General features: G+C 38.9%; 2 protein-coding genes across 7 annotated transcripts; one reads left to right on the top strand and one right to left on the bottom strand.

Annotated features, from left to right (window-relative positions):
* Nucleotides 1-374: 374 nt before the first annotated feature.
* Nucleotides 375-8,139, bottom strand: LOC115490906 (uncharacterized). Its single transcript, XM_072921473.1, has 2 exons — nt 2,612-8,139; nt 375-2,510 (listed from the first exon to the last, which is right to left on the bottom strand). The coding sequence occupies exon 1, from the start codon at nt 8,137-8,139 to the stop codon at nt 7,534-7,536; it is 606 nt and encodes a 201-aa protein (XP_072777574.1). The 3' UTR covers nt 375-2,510; nt 2,612-7,533.
* On the top strand, nt 8,085-24,864 carry ING3 (inhibitor of growth family member 3). Of its 6 annotated transcripts, none has more exons than XM_072921433.1 (13): nt 8,085-8,226; nt 8,398-8,469; nt 12,045-12,267; nt 12,448-12,548; nt 13,924-13,989; nt 16,069-16,165; nt 18,251-18,322; nt 18,622-18,741; nt 20,653-20,810; nt 21,229-21,419; nt 22,561-22,753; nt 23,259-23,297; nt 23,924-24,864. In XM_072921433.1, exons 4-13 carry the CDS (start codon nt 12,453-12,455, stop codon nt 24,038-24,040), a joined length of 1,149 nt encoding a protein of 382 aa, XP_072777534.1. In that variant the 5' UTR covers nt 8,085-8,226; nt 8,398-8,469; nt 12,045-12,267; nt 12,448-12,452; the 3' UTR covers nt 24,041-24,864. The 6 variants fall into 6 exon arrangements, with proteins under 6 accessions (XP_072777534.1, XP_030112959.1, XP_030112948.1 ...); XM_041711222.2 differs by having other exon boundaries at nt 8,143-8,226; nt 12,161-12,267; XM_072921451.1 differs by having other exon boundaries at nt 8,172-8,226; nt 20,752-20,810.
* The last annotated feature ends 661 nt before the right edge of the window (nt 24,865-25,525 follow it).

The raw sequence follows: 25,525 nt of genomic DNA, 5'->3' as shown, positions 1-25,525 counted from the left end.
TACCTATAGGGTACCACACCATATGAGAAATATGATAGAGGTCATTTTAGCTAAAAATAAAAAGCATAATTGATTTTCCAGCCATTGCACGTCACTATACAGAAAATTAATGCATTGCTCTGAGATCTAATATTTATTCAAATATAAGACCATATGAATTTAAAAAAGCAATTATAAAACACTACAATCTATTCTTGCAAATTACCTGTTGTAATTTTAGCTCTAGACAACAATGACAAATTACAATCCTCATTTCAAGGATATGAGATGCATTACATAATGCAGATCTATAGTGTTTTGAACCATTAATCATTCTCGTCTGGCAGCACTGTTTGTGTTGATCCTGTTTACAAAAGAAAATAACTGCTAAGACATACTGTTTTAGGCTTTTATTTAACCAGTAAGTATTCTTTAGAAGGACTAATTTATAATCTGATTTTGCATTTAGCCTCAAAATGGAAAAACAGCCCAGACATAATTACAGCAAAGAGAGATTGACATACACAATAAAAAAAAATTAGGACCTATTTTTATTTTCACCAAATATTCATCTCTTACTATGTTATTAGGAGTTGTTATTGAATTACAACATTGTCTGACCTGATAGTTTTAAAATTATGCCTTAGGCACATAATCTAGGAGCCACTAGATTTTTCTCAAAAGTTTGCAAAACATTGTCTTGGAAGATATATGAAGTTCTTTGCACTTTCTGTCAAGTTTTTCAAGAAAGAGTATCCCTTTCTGTGTAGAGAACATTGTCAATCATGGAGTATCACATTTCACTGCTAACAAAAGTAATTCTTAAAGTTAATTTTATCAGAATATAAATACCTTCATGGTCAAACTGAAATGAGTTTTTGATGATTTATAAGATTTTTAAAATTAAATCTGTTCCCTATCAATGAAAGATACTCAATATCAGGTTAGACTAGAAAAAGGGGCTTTTTTATCCTGTTTCTTACAACTTCTGGGATACAAATAAATGTAATAGATATAACATATGCAAATAAAAAAGACCAGACAGTTCTGCAACAACATGCATGAAAATGAGAGGTGAAGAATTTCTAAATTAGAACCTCTTCATGAAAATTAACTCTTTTGTTAGTAAGATCTTCTGTTCATGTTATGTGGCACTCCTGTCACTTGCTACCCTGAAAGTAGGCTGTTCATTGCAACTACTATTATGCAAGTGAAGTCCCAAGTGACTGTGACTGTGTAGTTCTCTTCATATTTTGTTGAAATACAATCCTGACACATAGAGAGGCAAGCTCTCCATGTGCGCTAAAAAAAAATATTTCTCTTTTGGAAAGAAATATATCAGAATAATGGAAAGAAACAAAGAAAGATAATCAGAATAAGAAATATAAAGAAATAAAATCAGAATAAGAAATATATCAGAGTAAGTCTGAGAACTTGGAAGAAGAGCAATCCTTCTAAAATGGACTGCAATGGCACTTACTGCCCCTTCTGGTTTCACAGTGCATTTTCAAATAACCTTGTACATGCTTACATTAGGGATTTTTGCATATATGCAAAGATGAGGCATCATTATGGTATGTGCTGATTGCAAACCTTTAGAATTCATCTAAAAATATGGTAAGGTTACTCCTTCAGTGCATGAGATGAAAAACAAATTAACTTAGCCTATCATCACCTTTTATTCTTTATTTCTGTAGGAACTAACACAACAGGGCTCACTGCATGTGGGACCACGAATTTGCATTTCAAAACAAAAATAATAAACCATAACAGCCTTAAAGCATGCTGATTCAAGCCAGTAAGGAATAGGATCTGTTCACTTGTAAGCTAAGCTATACTTCTAAAATAGGTACATTTAGATCATGTGAAAGTTTAAAAAATCAGATAACAGAAGTCAATAGGACAGGTGAAGAGGAACTTCTGTGCTCTCCAAGTTGTCTGTATTTTCATCAATTCTATACACCTTGAAATAATAATTATCATCGAAGTTAGCTTCCCCAAAAAGACAAATTGCCTGTATCTTTGAGAGTATCACAGCTACAATGTTATTACCACTTTGAATACATATGGTAATAAAATTTCAAGGAAATCAGTTGTTCTCCCTTTTTTGCCCCAAGTTTTGCCTTACATTATCAAACAAAAGATTTTGTTTGATATTGTAATGCTTTCATTCTTATGCTGAACTGCAGTACATCATCTCTCCGTGGTAAGAAGTTAGGGTATTTGCCTTCTGTCACAAGGACTGTCCTGTAACTCCTCTGAGTCTGAATTCCAGTTTCTTGAGTGCCTCAGTCTCTGCACAGCTCTTGAAACCATGAAATAGGTGATTCCTGGGTTATCTGCACATATCTGACTGTGTAAATCCAGAAGCAGTGAAGATTCATGCCTGCCCTCAAAGTCTGTATCCTATTCTGGGTCACCTGAGCTACTCCAGTCAATCATAATGTCATTATTTTGGCAAATTTCTCAGTTACTTCCTTCCTCTGCTGCCACTTGCAACTTCGGTGAATTTGCTCCAGAGACAAAGAAGGCTACAAGAGCATGAATTTGAGTGGAGAGTAATACAACTGCATTGTCATCTCCTAGATATGTGCTTTGAGCACAAGACTGTTCAGCTCTATTATTTTTTTACCTGCTCCATCTGTAGACGTCAGTTCTCAGAGGACACATCTTCTGATCAGCACAGGGTATAGATGGTGTCATATCCCACATTCGTCTTGCCACTCATGGCATACCAAAAATTTATAGCATTTATTGGTGGAAACTAGTAGATATGAGCCAATTCCAGGTACAAGCATGTCCTGGCCTGATGAAAAAAAATACATGTATAAATCTGAAAAGAAAAAAGCAGAAAATGTCTTTCATTACAGATAAATACTTAAAGGCAATTGAAATGTCAAATTTTACTTAAAATGTTTAGGTAATCATTAAGATAATCACTTTCCAATTTACTGCCACATGGTCCAGCATTCAGGATGGCAAGAAAATCAAGCAGACAAACCTGGGCATTCTGTGAGCACCAAAACTGCTTATGTTGGTTCCTTGTTCATAAATTACGTTCATTAGCAGAAGATTTTTTAATGGTTTGGGTACTCATTGCTTTTGAGTAGATTTTCTTGAGTCTAATGTATGGAAGGTTCATATTGCAGGGAGAAAAGCTCCGTAACTATTAGCAGCAGGCAAGCATCTAATAAGTATACAATCTCTAAAAGAGCAACTTTGCTTTTTTTCAGTTAAGTTGAAATTAGTCAATTCTATAGAGACAGAGCAGAATGAAAAAAAAAAACAGATAAAGAAGTATTCACATAAACATACGGATTGCTCATGTAAGCTTTATTTCCTTAGGAAGTCGGGATAAAACATTTCAGTGATTAATATATAAACAGCAATTGCTCATATCCTGCAGATTTTCCGGAAATAACTGAAATCTGCAAGCAAATTTAACTGACTCTGTAGTAGATAAAATTAACTAAAAGATGGAGATATAATTGCCTGAGTCTGTACACAAAGTCAAGCTGAAAGATAAATGGCAGTTCCATTTTCCTGTTGACTGTTAAAACAAATTAATTATCTGGGGTCATGGATTTTCTTCCAGAAACAGGAACGTGAATCTCAGAATCCAAGAGTTTGTAATCAGCAGAAAAGGAAACTGATTTCTCAAGAGAGATTACCATCCAGACACAATATTTCTGGGCCAAATTTGCCCTTTTCAGGGATTGTTTCATGGAAGTGTGAAGTTTCTGCATAGTGCTGCACTAGACTAGGATAACATTATGTACTTAAAACTCTGACACAGCTTTTTCCTAGGATCCAGCTTTGGATGCAGTTTCCCATTACATAAAATTGATTGCTCAGAAAAAATACAATCATGCTGTAATCCTTAGACAGTGCTCAGTCTCAAGACAATTCAGTTATTTAACTAATGTCCTCCAATAGCCATGGTGTGCAGTACAGCAGGAATGATAGTTATTTCCTGCAGAGGGAGAGTGAGGCTGTGGGTGATGCCCCTGCAGCAGCAGAAAGGGTGGAATTTGGGAGATGGTGGAGTCCATGGCAGCTGGGAGGGACAGCTGGACTGCAAAACTGGGTGGACTGGAAGGAATGGAAAAAACAGCTGCAACAGCAGAAAAATAGCAGGCAACAAACAGGATGTGAGAAGGAATTACAATAAAACAGTTGAAAGCATGCGAGGAGACCAGCAGGCCTGATACAGCCAGAACTGCTGGGAACTCTGCGATCCACGACACATGCTCGCAGCAGTGCACCGTGGTGAATGGATTCTGGCCTGCCTCACAGGACTGCTGGAGTGCAGCAGGAGCAGGTGCCAAAGAAAACCAAACTGCTCCTTTCTGGTAGTTTAAGAGCTACCCAGGCTTGCAGTTTTATGTAGGCTCTGGTGGATGCCACTTAGCTGTCATTCTGTCTGGAAGTCCTGAGAGCCCTGAGAAACACACAGATGTACATCTGCAACCTCTGCATGCCACAGGCAGGGAGGATTGCTTGGGAGAAAGCACAGTGCAGGAGCCTGCCTGCAGTAGCTGAGACCCGGAATAACAATCTAGGGATGGGCTAGGTAGGTCTTCCCTGATTTTTTTTTCAAATAATATCATTAGAAATGTGTCCTTCTTGAAAACAAAGAAACAAAATGTAAGGACTGTAAGTCCAGAAACGCTGATATTAGGTAAGAGTTAAAAATCAGAGTACTGAAGTAAATACAGAACTGTGACAGTCCTAAATGGGTACAGAAAGCTCCAGCAATCAATCATACAGCTGAGAAGATTGAATGGATTTGGAAGGAAGAAGGAAAGAGTGGTATCAACAGATAGACTGCAGCTGCAACACGAAGATGGAAATGATGGAGTCAGATGTGTCAAACAGCTCTACATATGGGAAGAGACAGAAGCAATTAGAATAGAAAAAGGGCATTACAGAGATATGGAATGGGTAAGTGCAGAGAGAGGGAGATTTGAAAATCTTAACCCCCATCTGAGAAGCGCACATCAGGACATAAATTTATGTTTCAGCTTTTTTTTTTCCTGTCAGCTGAAAACTAATGAAACCTAGGCAAGCAATTAGCTTTAGGTAGATCACAGGGCATCTATAATATTCCTTTGTGCCATCACTCCGTCACAGTGATGAAACATGATTTATGTGAAACATTTGCTGGAGAAAAGCCATCAACATTAATAACATTATATAAACAGGAGAAAACAGCAGCTCCTGTGGCCTCCCTTCGCTTCCTGTGCTAATCAGCTCTGTAGCTGCAAAGGAGTTTTTTGAGCAATGTCAATTGTAATTCACAAATTGAAGTTTTTACCTTGAGTTCACAGCTGGTGTTTAGTTCTTTTTCACTGTATTTGCATTCCAATAAACAATCATTAATCCCTGTTTCCTTATCAGAAGCTGTTCTAATTAGGTTGTTCTAAAAGTTGAGTTAATCAATAGAGTTAATTCTTCGCATTTATAAACAACAGGAAGTTTTCTATTGTAAAAACAGTTTCTTTTTTATGGTCTCTTGGCTTATCACTTCTTAAATGTCACCTTAAACTCGGTGCCATTGCTATGTCATGATAAACAGCTCTTACACAAGCAATCCTATTGAAGCTGGTGTGGCTAGTCATTTGACTATACAAAATGAGTTAATATGGGCAGAAAGGATAAATATGAACTTTTTCATTTGTCTAAAAAGTACTAAAGAAGACCCACGTAGATAAATAAGTTCCTGTTTTCTTTTCAGTAGTGAACACATTGAATTGTATTTTCCTTTGTAGTTTACCTCAGAATCCCCTGCCATCCCTTACTGTAAAGGGAACAGCAAACAGTTTTCTGAGCAGGTCTCTATTTCTATAAGAGACTCACATTACAATAAACCACTACACATAAACAGGGGGAGTTCTGAACTTGCAGACAGCATCCAGCCCCACTAGTACTTTGTCATTCTGCTTGCATAGCTGAGCTTCATTTTCCTGTTTCCCTAAGAGACACAGAGCACATGCCATTACTAATGGAAATGGCTGAGACACAGCCCCAAGAGCTGTGTTCCTTGGTCTCCTTGGTCTGTGCACCATAACATACATAAAATACCCTGGCACAGTAAGCCTCACTGAGAATTTTGCCAGCTAGCCCCAAGCTTGCAAAGATGAGAAGAGGAGAAGTCACAATGTACCAATGTTTGTGCTGTCCTGGGATTTTTGGTCATGTGACAAATGGTAGGGACTTACTCTATTACCATATTTCAGTTGTGGTTCTAAAAGTGGTGTCTTTGTTTACAGTATTGTTCTTAGACTTCAGCTGCATTAAATGTGCTCCCCAACATGTGTACAACTTTTTTTTCTTTAAAAATCATTAAAGCCGCAACTAAGCACAAAATAAAGTGATGCCATCAATTCAGATTTCCCCTAAATTTACCTAGCTTTTCTCCTAATAAATATAGGATGTTGTTACTTTGCTGTGCTTTTGCATGGATTAAGTTCTCCTGCTGCATCAAACCCTTTCATTTCAGTAAGGGCAGGCATTTATCTTCCCACAAAGGGTCAATCTTGTGTTTTACATACCAAACTGGGTCAAGCAATTTCCCACACAAAACTCTAAAAATACTGTTATGCCTACACCAGTCAGTTCTACAGGAAAGAGATCTGTATGAGCAACAATATAGAGATTATTTCTATTAAGACTAACTGAGCTTAATGACCATCTAAAATCTGTTCACATTTCTATGTGTAAGAGTAGTTGATATTTCTGGTCTGGAAGTGCAGACTACATGGCAGATGATGGAGTGAGTATGGAAAGTGACCACATTGATGCAGCACTTTTTTCACAAAGTTGAAAAGTTATTGAGAGCTTATTTTTACACCTTTTTCATTCTCCCCCATCTTTAATGACAAAGAAATTAAAACCCCTCAACATGCCTGCGATACCGTGCGTATCCAACACATTACTACCCATAAAGGCTATATACAAAATGTATGTTTCACTTCCCAAAATTCAGTCATCTTTAACTAACTACTCTCAATACATGAACTTCAGACATGAGAGAAGTACCACTTTCCATTGGTCTTGGCTCTCAAAAACATACCATACAAGTTTTACTCATACTTGGCTTAAGCATACATTTCCTTTTTGCTTGGCCACATCTGGCACAGATAAAGACATGGAAACAACAAGCACGATGGAAAGTAAACCTCCTCTGTTACCACAATTCTTATGCTGCTATACTTACACCTGGCATCACGCAAGACCCAAAATTTTCTTTCCCCAGGCAAAAAACAGATCTGGATAAATGCATCAGTCCATGCTTAAAGCAGTAAATAACAGCAATAGAAGAGTGATGAAAAAAACTCTTTGGGGGAATGAAACTCTGTGAAAAAACCCAGTCTCAAACGAGTGAAAGTGAATTACTGCAAGTATTGTAACTGGATGGCAATCAGTGCTCTCAGCCAATTTTGGTTTTACACTCTGAACAGCAATCCCAAAGCCCTCGTACGTTTCTCCTCTCCTAAGGCTGTCGTTAGCTGTGACCTGTGCTGAACGGAGCAGCTTTTTTAACTTGTGCCGTCAGAGGTCACGGACTGAAGCAATTTCATTAGTTCTGCCGTTTCTAATGCTTTTAATAAACCAGGACCGGCTGCGAGCATCTAAAACAACAACAGACAAACAAAAGCCTCGAAAGTGGTCAAGAAGCTGCAAGTTTTCCCTTCCCGTTCGCCTGACTTGCGGCGCTGCGGTCGCGCCCGGGACGCTCCGGAGGGCCGAAAGCTGCTCCCCCAGAAGGGTGCCGCAACTCCCGTGAGGCGGGAACGGCCCCGGAACCCGGGAATGGCCCCGGAGCGCGGGAATAACCCCGGAGTGCGGGAATGGCCCCGGACACGGGAACGGCCCCGGAGCGCGGGAATAACCCCGGAGCGCGGGAATGGCCCCGGACACGGGAACGGCCCCGCAGCGCGGACCAGCCGGTCCGAGATCGCCGGGCGGGACGCGCAGTCTCCTACCGGCTCGCCCAGCACAGACTACACTTCCCGTGAGGCCGCGCGGCAGAGCGCGGGCCGCAGTATGCGTCAGCGGCGCGAGCAGCCAATCGCGGCGCGGCAGCGGCGAGCGCCGTCCGCCGCCAATGTTGTTTTCGCTGAGTCGAGGCGCTGGTGTTGTTGGCGGCGGCGCCATATTGGAAGGGACGAGCGCCCGCTCTCGAGCAGCCCCTGGGCGCGGGCCCGGCCGCCGCCATGCTGTACCTGGAGGACTATCTGGAGAGTGAGTGTGTGCGCGGCGGGGGCGCCGGGCGGCCGGGCACGGCCGGTGCGGGGGAGCCGGGGGAAGCCGCGCCGAGGAGGCGGCGCCCCCCCTCCCCCACGGCAGCGAGTGACTGACTGGCTCCCCCCTCTCTCCCTCCCCCCTCTCTCCCGCTCCCCCGTGTCCCCGCAGTGATCGAGCAGCTTCCCATGGATCTGCGCGACAGGTTCACCGAGATGCGCGAGATGGACCTGCAGGTGCAGAGTACGTGAGTCCCGCCCCCGCCGCCTCCGCCCGCCCCTCCGCGCCCGCCCCGCCCCGCCCCGCGGGCACCGGCCCCGCCGCCGCGGCCCCGCCGCAGGGCGGGCAAGGCAGGGAGGAAGGAGGCGAAGCGGCGCCGCTCCGGCCCGCGGCTGCAGCTCCGCCCGCTCTCCCGCGCTGCCCCGGGACGGTCGCGCCCCCTCCCCAGCCCAGCCCCGGCTCTCCGGCACCGCCGCTCGGCCCGAGCGTGTCTCGTCATCTCCCGCTGGCGCAGTCCGTGCCGAGCCGCCGCGATGAGCGAGGGGCGGGGCGCACGCCCCCGGCGCTGTCGCGGCTGCCCCCGGCCCGCCCCGCGCCCCCGCCCGTCGGGCCTCGGCGCAGGGAGCGCCCTAGCGGAGCTGCCTTCTGGGCTTGTGCTGCTCCCGAACGCGTTTTCGGTGGCACGGCCCAAACTCTTTAGATTTTTGATCCCTAAGAGCAGTGATGGTGGTTTGGAACATGAGTTATGTCCCACTCCTGCCAGTAGGCAGCGGCATGCTCTCCCTGAAACTTTCCAGCCAGCTCCCTAATAATAACATGGGAAGGTGCCATTTGCTCGGCCCTTTGTGCCCTAGCTGACATGCGACCAAATATACTTTATGCTTTCGGTTTTATACAAATTATAGAAATGCTTACTTTTGTACAAGTATATAGTTTACACAAAATATATTCATAAATACACGTCAGGTTTCTTTGTAGATGACTTTGTATCTCTGCTTATAACCTGATGTAATACACTGCCTTAGGCTGTTTTCAGGCTGCATTGCCATTTCATCTTTTCTAATGCAATCTTGTTTGGAACTTAGGCGTCCTGTAACACCCAGGATAGCTGTTGCAGTCATTTAACACACAACATGGTTATCTATAACTGTGATCGAAAAGTACTGATTAATGAAACTGCTACTGCACAAAAGATGAGAGCAATCATCTTTTTTTGCAAAGGGGAATGAGAGAAAGAACAGCGATTGAAATAACAATGGAATACTGTATAGGAGTACAAAATGCAGCACTAAGTGGGATCAGTTCTGTAGTACTGTAATACTGTAAAGTGATTTCCATTGGATATTTATTTCAATGGACCTAACAAGTCTGTTTAACAGGCCTTATTAACACATGTAGAACTGTCTATAGGATTTTTTTGGGGTGTACTATCATCTAAATGTTGTCTTGGGTTCAATGATTAAAGTTGTGGGAACTGTCATGGCTCCTGGGACACAGCACCTCTGAAGTCCCTATCACCAGGGAGAATCATGAGGGGGAGTGAGCAACTCCCTGACATGGATAGTTTGGAATAAGTTCACAAATTTTATTTTATTTCTTTTCCATAAGAAGGCAAAGAGAATACTAGGTTATTTTTTTTAGGTGTGTTTTAGAACTGAGGCAGCTAGCAGTGGCAAGACAGCAGATTGTAATTTTCCCTGCTTTAACCGAAAATGACAAATAACACTCCATGTTGTTTACTGGAAATACTGAATGACAGTGAATATTGTATACTAGGACCAACCTTAAGTGTAGAGAAAATTTTTTTCAGACATTGGTACTTCTGTAATTCTGTGAAAAGATTGGCAAGGTATCCAAAAACATTTATGAAACTTCTGGACTAGCATCTCTTCAGCATGACTTGCCCAGCTGCCTGATGAACACTATGTGCAAACCTGGAGGTTGTTTGGTGTCTCAGAAGTACTTGAAAACAGTGCTTTGATGAGTGATGCTGTCCGAGAAATCTACATGATTAGTAATTCAGAGATATCTCTGCTTCTCTGCTTCAGTGTCGTTGTTGACTTTGTATTCTGTCCTGTTTGGACCACACTGACTCCTAATGAGGCAGGTTCTGCTGTTTGTAGTTGGAAGAAACAAAAAACCGGGTCTATCTGCTGTATATTCTGATAAGATTGTGGTGGAAAAAGCAAAGATCATCTGAGTTGGGACTTGACTCTTGAGCTTTAACTGAGCTTCACATGAAGGATTAAATGTATTTATTTAAGTTGAAATCATGGATTATCAGGATTTCATGGTCAAATGTCAATATCTAGAAAAGGGACTGTTCTCATAGAAGTTTTGGCAACTCTCTTGTGAAATTTAACCTAAGAAATTAGTATCTCAGAATATAGTGTCACAAGAAAAAATGGATGAACTTGAGTGTAGCAGAGAGAACTTTCCATATCATTTAATAGACCTGACCTGAACTTGGCTTTTCCTGTTCTACTCTTTCAGGAGAGACCAAGTTTCTGTGGAAATTTTCCCCTAGGCAGTTCACCCAGACTGATAACATGTCCTCAATAAAAAGTGAAGAGGGAAGATACTTTTTTATCATTTCTTCTTTATGGAGCCACTAGAACAACTAACACTTAAGGTGTTTGTGCTCAGAGGATAGGAGATAGAACATTTTGTCTTTTGGCTTCTTAGACCAAATTAGAGTCATTCGGTCAAAGAGCAAAGATTTTAGAAGCCTCCATATAAATTGTGTGCTTCTTGCTTGCCTCTCAGGCTTCTTAATATTCTCTACATGGTGCAAGTGGAAAATGCTCATTGTTCAGCCTGTTTTACTCCAGAACTGTTTCACTGCTTTGTTTGTCTGGATCTAAATAAAGTTAATGTGAACTTAACATCACAACTGTTATGTCTTGGGATTAATGGTGCTCTGTCCAGTCAGTTGTTAGATTCCTGTTGGGTTTGATACTGAATGTTCCCAGTAAAAGGAAAATTGATTAATATTTTTGATCATTGAGTATGAATGATTCTTGGTTATTTTATATAAACAGTTCTAGCTGTGAATTTTCACAGAGTTGTGAAGACCCTTAGCCTATTGGATTTTCAGAGTAAATCATACTTGGCATTTCATGAGCTTCTTGAACTAATTAATTAATTTGCATTTTGTTTTGGCAAGATGTGATCCAGTTTTAGTGGTGGTTTCTGGAGAGTTTCTTAGGTGTTTTGCACCCAGAGCCTGAAGTTTATAGGTGATTTGTGCATTGTCAAATTTAATGTAAAACTGGTAGCTGGGCAGTGTCACTGAGAATGCTGGGAAAAAAACCTTCAGTAACGGCATCTATCCTGACACTAGCAAGGCTGTCCAAGCTAGTTTGACTGAGGCAGCTGCATGTTTTTGGAAATGTGCAAGCTGTTGAGTGCACAAGCTGTTGAAATAGTAAACTCAGTGGGAGAAGGGTGGAGGGGAAAGGGAAGGGAATCCCTGTTCCTGTCTCAATAAACAATGAAAAAAAAATAGCTTGTGGTTGACATTTTCCTTTCTAGAAATAGTTAGTGTTAGAAAATGGGTGGTTTTATTTTTTCCCTTATGATATGTCTCAACTTTGTGAAAGTGAAAATCCCGTCCAAATAATACTTTATCAGTGCATTTACTCCTTTGGGGGTGGAGGGAATAATTTGTGAGTGCTTTCAATTTGCCCTGACCCTTCCTAGCAAACACTGGAGAGACCCGGACTTAAAGGCAGTGACTTTGCTCTTCAGTTGGTCTACCTTTTTGAGACACTAATTTTTTTCAATTATTTGGTTTTGTATTTGACTGTTTCTCTTAGGAGAACATTTTGTTTCCTGCTCAGTTTGTAACTGGCTAGAATGTTCCAAAGTCAGCAGTCTAGAGCCCTGGGTGAGGAGTTTGGGTCGTGCTTTAAGTCACTACCACTGCTCTTAGGGACAAAAAACCTTTAGAACTTGGAGTCCTGCCTGTCCCATGCTGGAGAGCACAAGAACCTTGATGAGAATCCTACCAGATTGCAATTCTGCTTCTTGGAAATTAAGGTAAATATTTCCCTCCGCTGTCCACTGTTGCTTGGTTGTTTTGGTTTTTTCTTTTTTTTTTCCTCTCTAATAGTTTGCACCTCAGTGTCAACTTTGTTTGAGAAAAAAATTTCCCCTTATTTTCTAATGTTTATGGACATGAGAAGATAACATTTGTCTCAATCTTTTCCTATGCTACAGATGCAATGGATCAGCTTGAGCAGAGGGTAAATGAATTTTTTATGAATGCAAAGAAAAACAAACCTGAATGGAGAGAAGAACAAATGACATCAATCAAAAAAGTAAGGATATCATAAGAGTGGATCAGATTTTTCTTTTGAAAACTAAGACAACCTTAGGAAAAAATAGTTAATGATTGATGGGAGATTTAAGTGTTCAGAACTGTGCCTTCCCTTGGGCTTTCATAGAGGTGGATGGAACGACCTTGGAGGAGAAAAGTGAGTGAAAGGTTTCTTTGATCAAGAATTTCTCTGAAGTTTTGATGAACACTTGCTAGCATTTAAAAAAATGTAATCCTGAAATAGTGAGGAAACCTGGTACTAAATTTAGAGCTCAGATTTTTTTGTTTCTGTTTGTGTGACATGAAGTTGCCCAAGTTAATGTGCTTTCTTTTAAAGGATATTTTTCAAGCTTAGATTCAGCTTTTCCTGTGATTTTCTGGCTATGTCCTTCTACACATTATGCATATGGTCTATTTAGCTTGAGAGAGGGAGGAGTGAGAACATGAATATTAATGTGTTCTGTGTTATCCTTCAATACTTGAGCATTGGTGATGGTATTTTAAGCAATGTAGTCCATCATTTTGTCAGGACAAACTCCTTTGTAGTCTCCTACAGTGGCTACTTCAGCCCCTAATTTGGGTAAGGGTTATTTTCTTCTTTAATTAATGCAAATAGGATTTTAAATTCTAAAAAAGAAAAAGGTCAGAGCTCTGACTCTGCTAGAATAAATGAAAATTTTTCTACTGACTTTAGTTGAATCAAAATTTCAAGTAGTTTTCACAGAAGATACTATTCAGTGGAAATTGAGAATTAAAAGACAGTAAAATCTATTAAAATCTAAAGTAAAAACATCTGAAAATATACCTTTTTTAAAAAAGAATTTGTCTGCGAATTTTCATTGGTTAGAGGAGGATTTTGGATTGTTTTAGTCAAATTATTTAGAATGCACTTATAAGTTAGAGAAACTTATTTTAAAGTAATTAAAATTATATACACTATTATCCCTGTTTAATTAGAGTGCTGGAAGGGCTTCCCTACAGAGTACTTCAGCATCATTTTGAGGAGCAATAGGATTTGTGGTGGTCCTGAAAATAAAAGACACAGTCTTATTTTAAGTCCATTACATGATGCTGTGTAATATAAAATAAATGCAAGATTGTTTAATTTCTTGCAGAAATCTAAATATTGCTCTAGTAGGAAGTATCTCCTTCTTGTAATTTGGCTTTTTCTAACAGAGAGAAAATAAATTGATATATAGTATATCTCTCATTTAAAATTCAGATGATTGTTGTTTACAGTAAATGTTCAGTCTTTCTGAAAACTGACTTAAATTTGTCCTTTTGACTTCTATTTTGTGCTTCATAACAGCAGCTAAAACTTACTGAAGTTAATTCAGTTACATTCATAATTTAAAAAAAAATTCTCTTCATAACAGGATTATTATAAAGCTTTGGAAGATGCAGATGAAAAAGTGCAACTGGCCAATCAAATATATGATCTGGTAAGTGGACACAAGACGTGTTGAATTACCTAAATTTATGCCCTAAGAAATTCTAAGCATTTTGGTAAGCACTGTAGTTGTGCTGCCTGTACTTTTATGTCATCTACATACAGATGTTTTGCTCATTTAAGAAACATTATTGACTTTTAAGAATTTTGGGTAGTAAGTGTCACTTAAATATAAAACAGATAAATAGTATTAAGGAATCATAAGATTTTAATGCATGGTTTTGGCCTGTTTAGGAGACTGGTTGAGAGAATCCCTTGTGATGCAGTGTTGAGGAGTCCAGGAAGGCTGGACATTCTTCAAGAAGGAAATCTTAAATGTATAGGAGCAGCCCATCCCCATGTGCCAAAAGAGAAGCCAGCATGGAGGAAGACCAGCCTGGCTAAATACAGAGCTTTGGCTTCAGTTTGGGGAAAAAAAGAGCGTATATCACCTTGGGAAGAAGGGGCAGGCAACTTGAGAGGGCTACAAGGATTTTATGAGGTTATGTGGTGAGGTAATTAGCCCAAGTTGAACTGTATCTCGTTACTGCTATGAAAGACAAAAAATATTTAAAAAAATATGTCAGCAATAAAGGAAGGGCTGTGGAAAATCTCCATCCTTGACTGGATACAGAGGTAAGCATAGTGATGGAGGATGAAGAAAAGGCAGAGGTACTTAATGCCTTCATTGCCACAATATTTAATAAGCAGACCAGTTGTTCACAGGGTACCCAGCCCCCTGAGCTGGAAGAAGTGGGTGGGGAACAGAATGAAGTCCCTGTAATTCAAGGGAGGCCAGCAACCTGCTGTGACACTTAGATACACACAGGTCTAGGGCTGTGGTGGGATCCACATCTCCCCACTGAAGGAGATGTGGAAGAGGTCACTGAGCCACTTTTGGGTATTTACCAGAGGTCCCAACAGACTGGAAATTAGCAATGTAATGCCCATGTACAAGAAGGGTCAGAAAGTGCATCTAGGGAAGTAAGGGCCTGTCAGCCTAACTTCAGTGCTGGGCAAGGTTGTGGAGCAGATCATCCTGAGTGTCATGACACAGCACAAGCAGGACAACCAGGGGTTCAAGCCCAGGCAGTGTGGGTTTAGGAAAGGAAGGTCTTGCTTGACTGACTGATCTTCAATGATGAATTGACCTGCTTGAGGGAAAGGCTGTGGATGTTGTCTACCTGGACTTTAGTAAAGCCTTTGACACTGCTTCCTACAGCACTCTCCTGGAGAAACTGGCTCCTCGTGCCTTGGGCAGGTGCACTATTCATTGGGTGAAAAATTGGATAGATGGCTAGACCCAGAGAGGGATGGCATGTGATTTAAAGTTTATTTATTTTACATTTCTCAAGAAAACAGAGCCTGTAAGTCAGACTACACTCAAATATAGAAGACATAAAACAACTGCTTTAGTTTCATAAGAGCTAGCCAAAAGTTTGTTCTAGAAGTTGGAACTACCCCTTCTCTTTTGCTTAGCTGGTAACTGGAAAAACCTCCCAGTTTTTAATAAAAATAGGTAAATTTTCCAGTATGATTACAGATGTAGGAAGCATTTGGAATGTAGTGTTTCTTTTCATGATAGTGAGTTGAGAATATTTTTGGTTAATTTGTGATACCCAAGAGTACATCATAGTTTGCTGTAACACACAGGTGTCTCCACTTTCAGTTAAGACTCAGTACATACCAAATTTACTGGTGTTTATAGTGGCACACAAATTGCACACAGGTTTCCGTTCAGAACTTGCAATTTTCCCCCAGAGCAGCCCAATTTCTACTAAAGTCCATGTCATGTACTTTCTTTCTCTTCCCCTTAAATTTGCATAACCAGAGCACCTCCAAGTCTTCATCTTTATTTCCAAAAAGAAGTGTCTTGGAGCTTTCCCTATGCTATTCTGGTGTTAACAGCAGTGTCTCTGCTGAGTGAGGGAAATTGAAGTGACCAAGAAGATCTCTTCTGTGCATTATTTGCTTAGTGCTGCATGGCACAAAATTGCTGGAAGGGAAATACTTAGCAGGCCTGAGATTAAGTACGTAGATATTCATGTTCCAGAACTGGATGCTATTTATTTTTGCTTCATCTAACAAACAGGTAGACCGTCATTTGAGAAAATTGGACCAGGAACTCGCTAAATTTAAAATGGAACTTGAAGCAGATAATGCTGGAATTACAGAAATATTAGAGAGACGTAAGTATACATGATTTTCTTTAAGAACTTCACAGTCTTTCTGTCAGTTTGTCAATTTGCAGGTTTAAAGTATCATACACTTGTTAGTGGCTGCCAGTATTTTCACTCATGTTTTAACCCACTTTCAAATTTTAGTTTCAACCTCAAATTTATACCAGTGAAATCAAAATACATTTAAGTAGAAAAATTTTTGCACACAGCTGTTGTCCTTGTGAATTGCTACAGTAAGATACATAATTCTCTAACCTGTTTTAAATAGTTTTAGGTATTCAGCCAAGTGCTTTGGCCTAAGCATGCCACCTACCCAGTTGCAAGGGTAACATTTGTTCCTTGAACTGATTGCCACCAAACTAAGTAGGGTCATTATTTTAGTTTTCCATGTACTTGGTGGTTTTCTGTTTTAAAGGGCAAGAATGGGTTTCTATAATGGCCCAGTGAAGGAAAAGTATTATGCATGTTAAATACAACCATGTTGATACTCAGAATGTGCATAAAAATGTAAAGTTGCGGCTTTTTTTGCCAGCTTGGTGTAGAAGAATCTGGCTCTTCTGTACTTATCAGCATTTAGACATCAAATGCAAATGTGATTTTGATAAATTTCTAAGTTGATTTAACTGCTGTGATTATGGAGGCAGTGGCTGTCCTCATAGCCAAAGATAATGAAAATTGACTTAAGCCATTTGGGGATATTAGGAATAAGTATTCATTCTTGGAACTTTTTGTGGCTATTTTGTATAAGTTGGGAGTTTGGGGCTATTTTATTTGTAATTACTATTACAAGTAACAGGCACAATAAAAGAAAACTCTAAATTAAATGCTATTAATTAACTGGCAATTACATAAAATGACTAGTTTAGTTTAGTTTAAATCCCAGCTGGTTTTAGGATGTGGTGCTACCTTCTGTTGAACCATGTGTTTGGGAGAGGTTGCTAGATAGGATTTCAAGAGATCAAAATAGAGAAGCACTAGACTGCATGTTGCATCTTTAAGGTTTGTTTGGATTGAGGGTTTTGTTTCCTTTTTTGTTTTTAAATAAAGCTAAAAGTAGGAGATTTAACATTTTTATCTTTCAGAGTAAGTAATTACATAAGGTTAAAGTCCCACCAGAGGGCAGCCTTTGGGCAAGTTCATAACGTGGTTGAAGTTCACTCAGTCAAAATAGCTCCTTATGCTTTGATCCTCTTCTAAAATAATTACATTTAAACTTTGGTAATATTTATGTATTACTCATGTATTTCAATGCTTTTTGAAAGCACTGGAAGAGGTAAAGAAATGCTGAGGCTACAGATTTTGAAAAATAAATGTGAATTGCTTTCTTGTTTTGTCTTCTGTGTAACTGTAAGTCAGTAGGTATTACAACTACTTCAAAATCTTTTTGTTAGAGATTGATGAACAAAATATTGTATATTGTTCCAAATTTATAGTCAGAGTCTCTCCTATGCTGTGATTATTTAGCCTCATCTTACAAGAAATATTATTCTTAGATATATACTTGGATTTATGTCCATCTGACTTTTTCCTTTTTTGGGGGGGAGTTTTTTTGTTTGTTTGTTTGTTTGTTTTGCTTTTATTTTTATTGTTGATGTGTATTTTGGATGTTAAGAAAATCTGGATGATGATCTGCAGCCCTTTCTTTTGAGTGTTAAACCATCTTGAAAGTGCTGTTTTCTTGAGTTTTGACTGAATGTGACAAGGTCGACTCAGTGGGACAAGATGCCTTGTTTATACAGTTTACATTGTTCATACTGGTGTAGATTGTCAGTACTTCTGGTGCTGCCATTCTGCAACTCATTTGATTAAATGGCATGGTGAGGGCAATATTGTTGGTTCTTTTTATTGGCCTTAATTTTAAGTTCTTGATTTCAACAGTTGGACAGTAGCAGTCACCAATTTTTTTTTGAGAACTAATCTCACTGGCTCCTGGTTGTACTGTAGAAAGGGTTTCAACTCCAGCAAAAATTCTTCTGATTAAAATAAATATAACTGCATTGTGATTAGGTTAATATTTTAAAGATGCCTTTAGTATGTAAAAGTTAAAACAGTGCCAACTCTCAATTTTTGTATTCTTCTTACCCTCCCTCTTAGGGTCTCTGGAGCTGGATACACCAGCACAGCCTGTGAATAACCATCACTCCCATTCTCACACTCCAGTAGAGAGTAAGTATTTGAAACTTATAAAGATGGCCACTTTTTATGTTTCCTTTGTTTTTGTTTTGGTTTTTTTTTTTTTTTTTTTTTTTGTTGAGTAGTATGAGGAAAAAGATGGTTCAGAACTTTTTTCTCTCCATCATTGCAAGGAGAAAACAAAGTATAATAAATATTAATAATGTCTGTTAAGAAGAAATGCAAGAATGAAATAGGTTTTGCTGGTAGGAATTAGTTGAAAGTGCTAGTATAATTTGCCTTTCAAGCTGAATAGATTTTACATTTAAGTTGTCTTAATTTTTGTCATTTAGAAAGGAAACACAATCCATCTTCTCACCATAGTACAACAGATCATGTTCCTGAAAAGAAGTTTAAATCTGAAGCTCTTCTATCTACCCTGACATCAGATGCTTCTAAGGAAAATACACCAGGTAATCCTAATTGTCTTTCATTTCATTTCTTTTTAGTCAGAAGAAGAGAAACCTAATTATATTTGTGAATTAGTCTTCTGAAATCACAGAATCATGGAATAAGTAAGGTTGGAAGGGACCCCAGTGAGTCATCTGGTACAGCCTCCCTGCTCAAGCAGGGTCATCCCAGAGCACATGGCGCAGGATTGCGTCCAGACAGTTCTTGAATATCTCCAGTGAGGGAGACTCCACAGCCTCTCTGGGCAGCCTGTTCCTATGCAACCTGTCCTGTGTGTGGCCACCTACACAGTACAGAAGTTCTTCCTTATATTAAGTGCATCAGGTTCTGCCCATTGCCTCTTGTCCTATTGCTCGGCACCACCAAGCAGAGCCTGGTTCCGTTCCCTTGACACGCTCATAGACAGGGATGGAGTCCTCTCTCAGTCATCTCTTCCTGAGGCTGAACAAGCTCAGCTCCCTCAGCCTTTCCTTATAAGTGAGGTACTTGAGTACCTTAATCATCTTTTTTTCACTCCACTGGACCCACTTCAGGTATTTCATGTCTCTTATACTGAGGAGCCCAGAACGGGACACAGCACTCCAGACACAGGTTTGCTAGGGCTGAATAGAGGGTCAGGATCACCTCGCTCAGCCTGCTGGCAATGCTTTTCCTAATGCACCCCAGGACACCATTGGCCTTCTTAGTCCGCAGGGGACACTGCTGGCTCAGAGACAGTTTGTTGTCCACCAGGACCCTGAGGTCCTTCTCCACAGGGTGGCTTTTCAGTAGGTCAGCTCACAGCCTGTGATGTTGCATGGGGTTATTCCTCTCCAGGTGCAATGCACTTTTCCTTTGTGGAATTTCTAGACCCTGTGCTATTGATAATGACCTTCTGGGATGTGCCATTCAACCAGTCCTCAGTTTGAGACTGATACCGCTTTCCCTGGGATTTTCAATCACTTGAAACATGAGAAATTGCAGGCATTCTTACTCTTTTGTGTTGTCCATTAAGTGTGTCTTTGTTGTCGTTTAACAGCTGTATGACTGCAGTTTCTTTTTATCTATACTTTGAGGAAGATAACAGTACAGTTTCGTTCAGCTAGTAGTAGAAATATAAGAGATCAATGCATTATTTTTGGGGAAAAAATGCATACAACAATTTCCAAAGTAAGGGTAAAGAATTTTCGCACCTTTTTTTTAAGAGTTGGTCCAAAAATAACATCTTTTCATGTGTTGTCTATGTCAAAAGAGAAGTCTTTTTTGTATATGGCGACTAAAAAAAACTAAACCTTTCTGCCTGTTCTCAATATAAAGGTGTTTCATAATTTCTTTTCTGAAAATGGAAGACTAAGGAGTCAACTAGCTCAGTCATGTTTGTCAGTTTTAAGTCGTTTCCGTCATGACTATTTCAATTTTCTTTGGAAGAAACTTTTCATGAGGCTGCAAATAAAATGTCATAATATTTGAGCAGCTGTCATTCTGCAGATGACCCTGGAAATTGTGTTGCATTGAAACTGATCTGTAGTTTCTAGAATTAAGATTGTTGGAAGTTTTACTTCAGAAACAGTATAGGTGTGCGATCATTATTACCCTCTTCTTGATGATTATAGTAGTGAGAATTGTTTCAATATACGCATATGTATAGCAGCTGTATCTCTTCTTCAATTGCTGAGTATCATTGTGAGAGCTGTCTTTCTAAAAGGACTCCTAGCACATGAGGATAGATAGGGAAAAAACTTCTCCCCCACCCCCCCACCAACAAATACTGGCTGTGTCTAATTACTTTTAAAACCTTTTTTTCCAAATGATTAGACTGCTCTGATGCGTAAATGGAGTTCCTACTCTTTCACTGGTTGTCATATAACTCTTCTTAAAATGCAAAGGAATTTAGTTTCATTTTGAATTTTCATAAATGTGTTCTATTCATCAAGGGTGTCGAAACAGTAATTCATCATCCTCTTCAAACAATGCATACAATACAAACTCTTCTCAACCATTGGCATCATATAACCTGGGCTCATTATCTTCAGGATCCGGGGCCGGTGCAATTACCATGGCAGCAGCTCAAGCAGTGCAAGCCACAGCACAGGTAATGTCAAAATATTCTTGTCATTCTGCCATCCACTTAAGATTAAGAGGAAAGGCTGGCAGGCTAGTGACTGGTTTTTTGGTGTTTTTTGGTGGGGTTTTTTTTTGTGTTTTTGTTTTTTTGTTTTGTTTTGTTTTGTTTGTTTTAATCTGAATTCCCACAATCACTTTCAGCTGATGTGATTCAGTTCTTTTATTAGAATTTTTTTAATATGTGACAGTTTCATCCTGTATAGCTTGCCTAAGGGGACAGCTTGTTTTCTGACTTTTCCTGGAAGATATTCTTACACATTTAACTACTTTATGTACGTAATTTTTTTAACAAAGTAACGAGGGGAACTGTGCATATTATTAGCAGTTAGTAGCCTTACGTAGGAGCTTTACTGTGTAATCTGATACAATATCAGCATTACTTTTAGATGAAGGAGGGAAGACGAACATCCAGTCTAAAAGCCAGCTATGAAGCATTTAAGAACAATGATTTTCAGCTTGGAAGAGAATTTTCATTGTCCAGGGATTCAGCTGGATATTCATCATCAGCTCTGGCATCTACATTAACTCAGACGTTAAGTTCATCAACCACAGATTCACGAAGTGGCAGAAAAAGCAAGTAGGTTTTCTTACTTGTTGATTGCAATTATAACTTTTAAGACAGATGAGCTTTCTTTTAAAAGTCATGGGCCATATTAGAAATACATTGTATTTAATATCTGTAGAGGGGAATCAGCAGACGGTAGTTACCACCCTTGGCCATTTTTTGTGCAGGGCTGTGTTCTTTAATCCTTCCACTTCTTTTTCTTTAAGCAAACTCACTCCATTGATTTGCTTTTTTATCTGAGGTACAATCAAGTTTCTTCCCTCACTTTTCTGTGTTTTGGAGAGATTTGATGTAACGGCAGTTGCTCTGGGAATTACTGTTTATAATTGGTTTGTAGATGGTTTTGAAATAATCTGAGACATTTGATGCCAGTTTCAAGTAAACATGAGACTTTCTAATGACTGACCATCTAGAACAGGGAATAAATTTCATTTCTGATTGAAATGAAGTTTTAAAACATTTTTAACAACAAAATATCACAACATGTTCAACAATCAAAACTTGTACTTGAAAGAATTTGTCTCAAAATGCCCATCCTTTTAAATTGTCTTGAGTTTTTTTCCTCATTCAAATTTGTTTGTTCACAACTCAGTTAATAATGCTGTTGTAGAAGCATTTTTCATCTATGAATATCTTGGGTGTCAGGTCTGACCTATAAGCAAATGCAGAGAAATTTTATTCTGGCACCATTCCTATGGAGTAATTGCTGATGCTTGAGTGGAGTTTAACAGAGAATCAGTCATCTTCTAAACAGTTATCTATTGTACATGACATATGACATTATTTATATGTAAATTCTTGTTTTATTGGTAACAGTTTTTATAAGATCTTGACACCAAGGCTGTTGATGGAAAACATTGTGAAGAAAAGCATTTGTTAAAGCCACTTGACAGTTTAGAGCTGTTAAATTCCATTGATTAGAGCATGTCCTGCGCTTGTAAGCTGGTATGACTTGTTTCCTTTTCCAAGAGCATACAGTGGGTGCATGCCAGTGCTTGCAGTGGTTGAGTGGAATATGATGGTGAATGATAGCTTTGGGATTTACATACTGCAGTATTTCAGAGTCAACACAGTACTTCTTTAGTGATTCTGTTACTTGGTAGAAAATAAATCATCCATGTTACGTTTTTCCTTTTTTTTTATTCTTCCTCAGAAACAACAACAAATCCTCAAGTCAGCAGTCCTCATCATCGTCTTCTTCTTCCTCTCTATCATCATGTTCTTCTTCATCTGCACTGGCACAAGAACTGTCTCAACAAACAGCAGTAATACCAGAGTCTGATTCTAATAGCCAGGTTGATTGGACCTATGATCCAAATGAGCCACGTTACTGTATTTGTAATCAGGTAAGGATGGCCTCCAAATTGAAATACAACTACAGTTTATTATTACTGCTGTTTTGATGTAGCTGAACTTCCTTCTCTGAATTTTAATTTTGAAAAAACTATATTTTTACTCTTGAACTTCTGATCTGTTTTTATTTGCTTACTGGTGATGTGAATAATGAATTGTTGAAGCTAAAAATAATCTGTTTTTAAAATTATGTTATATCCTTGGAGAGTTACAAATCTGGTAATGGAGATTTCAGGAATAATTAAAATAAAAAATTGAGGGGGTTTGCGGTGAATTTAGTTTTTATCCAATCTGAAATATGCAGATATATCTTCTTTTGCATAAACAATTTTGGAAAATCAATTCACTATGAATTATTGTGATGGTGTTTGTGTTGTATAACAAAAGTAAAATGAAAATGTTGTTACTGCTATTAATGGAAAAACCTCAAAGGAAGAAATATGAATGTGGTTCTTTCAAAATGTTAATTGCTAAGGGTTTTTTTTCTTATTTTACTAGGTGTCCTATGGTGAAATGGTAGGCTGTGATAACCAAGATGTAAGTAACAAAGTTCAAAAGGTTCATGAGAGGCTTGTGCATATAACTGTTGCATGCAGGAGTTGCTTTTTTTCTGAGTTTGTTTTTGAGTAGAGTTTTTTTAGAGTAAAGTTCATATGATTTGAACCATCCTTCAGGAAATTTCTCATGTTTCCACACAGCTTAGGTTCTTTTAGAAACCTGCTGCCTTTGCTAGGTTCAAAAATGCCCTGCTTCAAAATATCCTTTATTTCTGAGAATTTCAGCTATTTCACTACTAATAAGAGTTGTCCTTTTCAAATAAAAAAGTTTTCAAATAACAGTTGAATACAATAATGTATTTACTGAGATAACTGCATTTAAACAGAAGTGAGTGATAAAATTTCTTTGTCAAACTTAGTATTTCAAAGCAGAACATACTTATTTTTCTCTGTAATGCGAGTCCATATATGACTCCTAGAATTTTTATAATTTTTCTTAGTGTTCTGAGTGTGTGTTGCAGATCTTCTTCTCTCCTTTTGTCCTGTGACTTGTGTGAAATGCAGAATCTACGCTTTCACTCATGTTTCATTTTCATAGAATTGTATTTATGATATGCATTTTGAAAAAATCTGAAGTCACAAACCCTCTCTTTTAACTTTTTATAGTGCCCTATTGAGTGGTTCCACTATGGATGTGTTGGACTGACAGAAGCACCGAAAGGGAAATGGTACTGTCCACAGTGTACAGCTGCAATGAAGAGAAGAGGCAGTAGACATAAATAAGTTTGTTCATCTGGCAAAAAAATTCCATACTAAAGGTTTTATAAAGGCCTTGGGAGGAGAGGGGCAACTCTCACCACACTTCCTTGCAACCACTGAAGAGTAACATAGCAATCATAGAATGGTATGGTTGGAAAGGACTGTAAAGATCTAGTTCCAGCCCCCAGTCATAAGATCTTGAACTTTTGGTTTTGCTAAGTCATGTTTTAATATTGTAGGTAAATTATTTATGCACCTTGATGTGCTACAGAGACTATTCCAGTGAGCCTTGGTTTGTTCCAGTGGCCAACATATGCAGAGATTTGTACTATCAAACCATTTTCTTTAAGCAGTGGGCATTCTACAATTACTCTATCTTCCAATAATTCAATAAGTCAAGATTTTAAATGTATGTTTTATATACAACAGGTATATTCTGCTGCATGTACTGTACTCAAGAGCTGTTACGTAACACTATGTATATTAATAGTGCAAAAAGTCAGTGCTTCTGAAAGGAAAAAGAGACAGTGGTTTTTAAAATGCCTTTATAGCTTTGGTTCTTTATGAAACTTCATTCAGCAGGCTGAAGAAAATGGTTCTTGTATACAGCGGGCTGTTGTCCTTTAGGGTACTTGAGTATGGAAAAACAAAAAATGCTGTAGAATACAACAAACTTGTGCCATTAGTCTTTATATGTTTCTGCTCCAGAGAAGGCAGGGGCCATAAGAAGAAAAAAAGGTGTTAAAGTGATGATAAATTTTTATACCAAATGTGTTTATTTTTTTGTGCAAGTAATTCTTTAAATTTGAATTGTATTAGGTGTAAAATAAAAGAACCTCAACTCCTCAGATTAATGTTTCCTGTACATTTGTCAAAAAAAAAAGGTCTCTCGCTGAAATGGTTTTACAAATTTCCTTTTTTTTCCTGTGGCTCTTTAAAACAGCAGCACTGAACAGAAGGATGAGGTTTATGCATGTTTTTCCTTCCTCCTTCTTTCCACTATTAAAAAATATGCTTTCCCTTTGAAATAAAGATTTTACTTCAGCCCTGTGTTAGGCTGAAAGACTGTGGCTGTCATGTGGTAGCTTTCCAGACCCATGACCAGAAGAGAGGGAGAGAAGTAAGCAGTGTTTCATTGCATGACCGTGCAAATAGGGTCAAGGTAATAAAAATAGATAGGTCCATTAGTAATAAGAGTATGTGCAGAGAATGAAACCAGGCTTCTGTCACACCATGTTTTTTCAAAATGAAAAAAGTAGGCATTTAAAGTCATGAACTCAGGAAAAGTACATGTGAAAGAAGGGAAATGTGATTATGGATGATAAATAGACTTTGGCAAAAGAATAGGATAGAAATTGGTGAAAATAAACAGCAAGGAGCAGTTAACTAAGGTTCCCTTGAAACTGGGAGCCCAGCCCACTATGTGTATTTCTGTGGAAATCTCAGTCTAAAAAAAACACTTGAAGACTAGAATATCTGGTTTTAAGTGAGGCTGTTGAGACAGTGGAG

The sequence above is a fragment of the Taeniopygia guttata genome, chromosome 1A (assembly GCF_048771995.1).
Source record: "Taeniopygia guttata chromosome 1A, bTaeGut7.mat, whole genome shotgun sequence".
Classification (NCBI taxonomy): Eukaryota; Metazoa; Chordata; class Aves; order Passeriformes; family Estrildidae; genus Taeniopygia; species Taeniopygia guttata.
The sequence above is the reverse complement of the archived record's forward strand: the minus strand, read 5'-3'. Positions and strand labels throughout refer to the sequence as shown.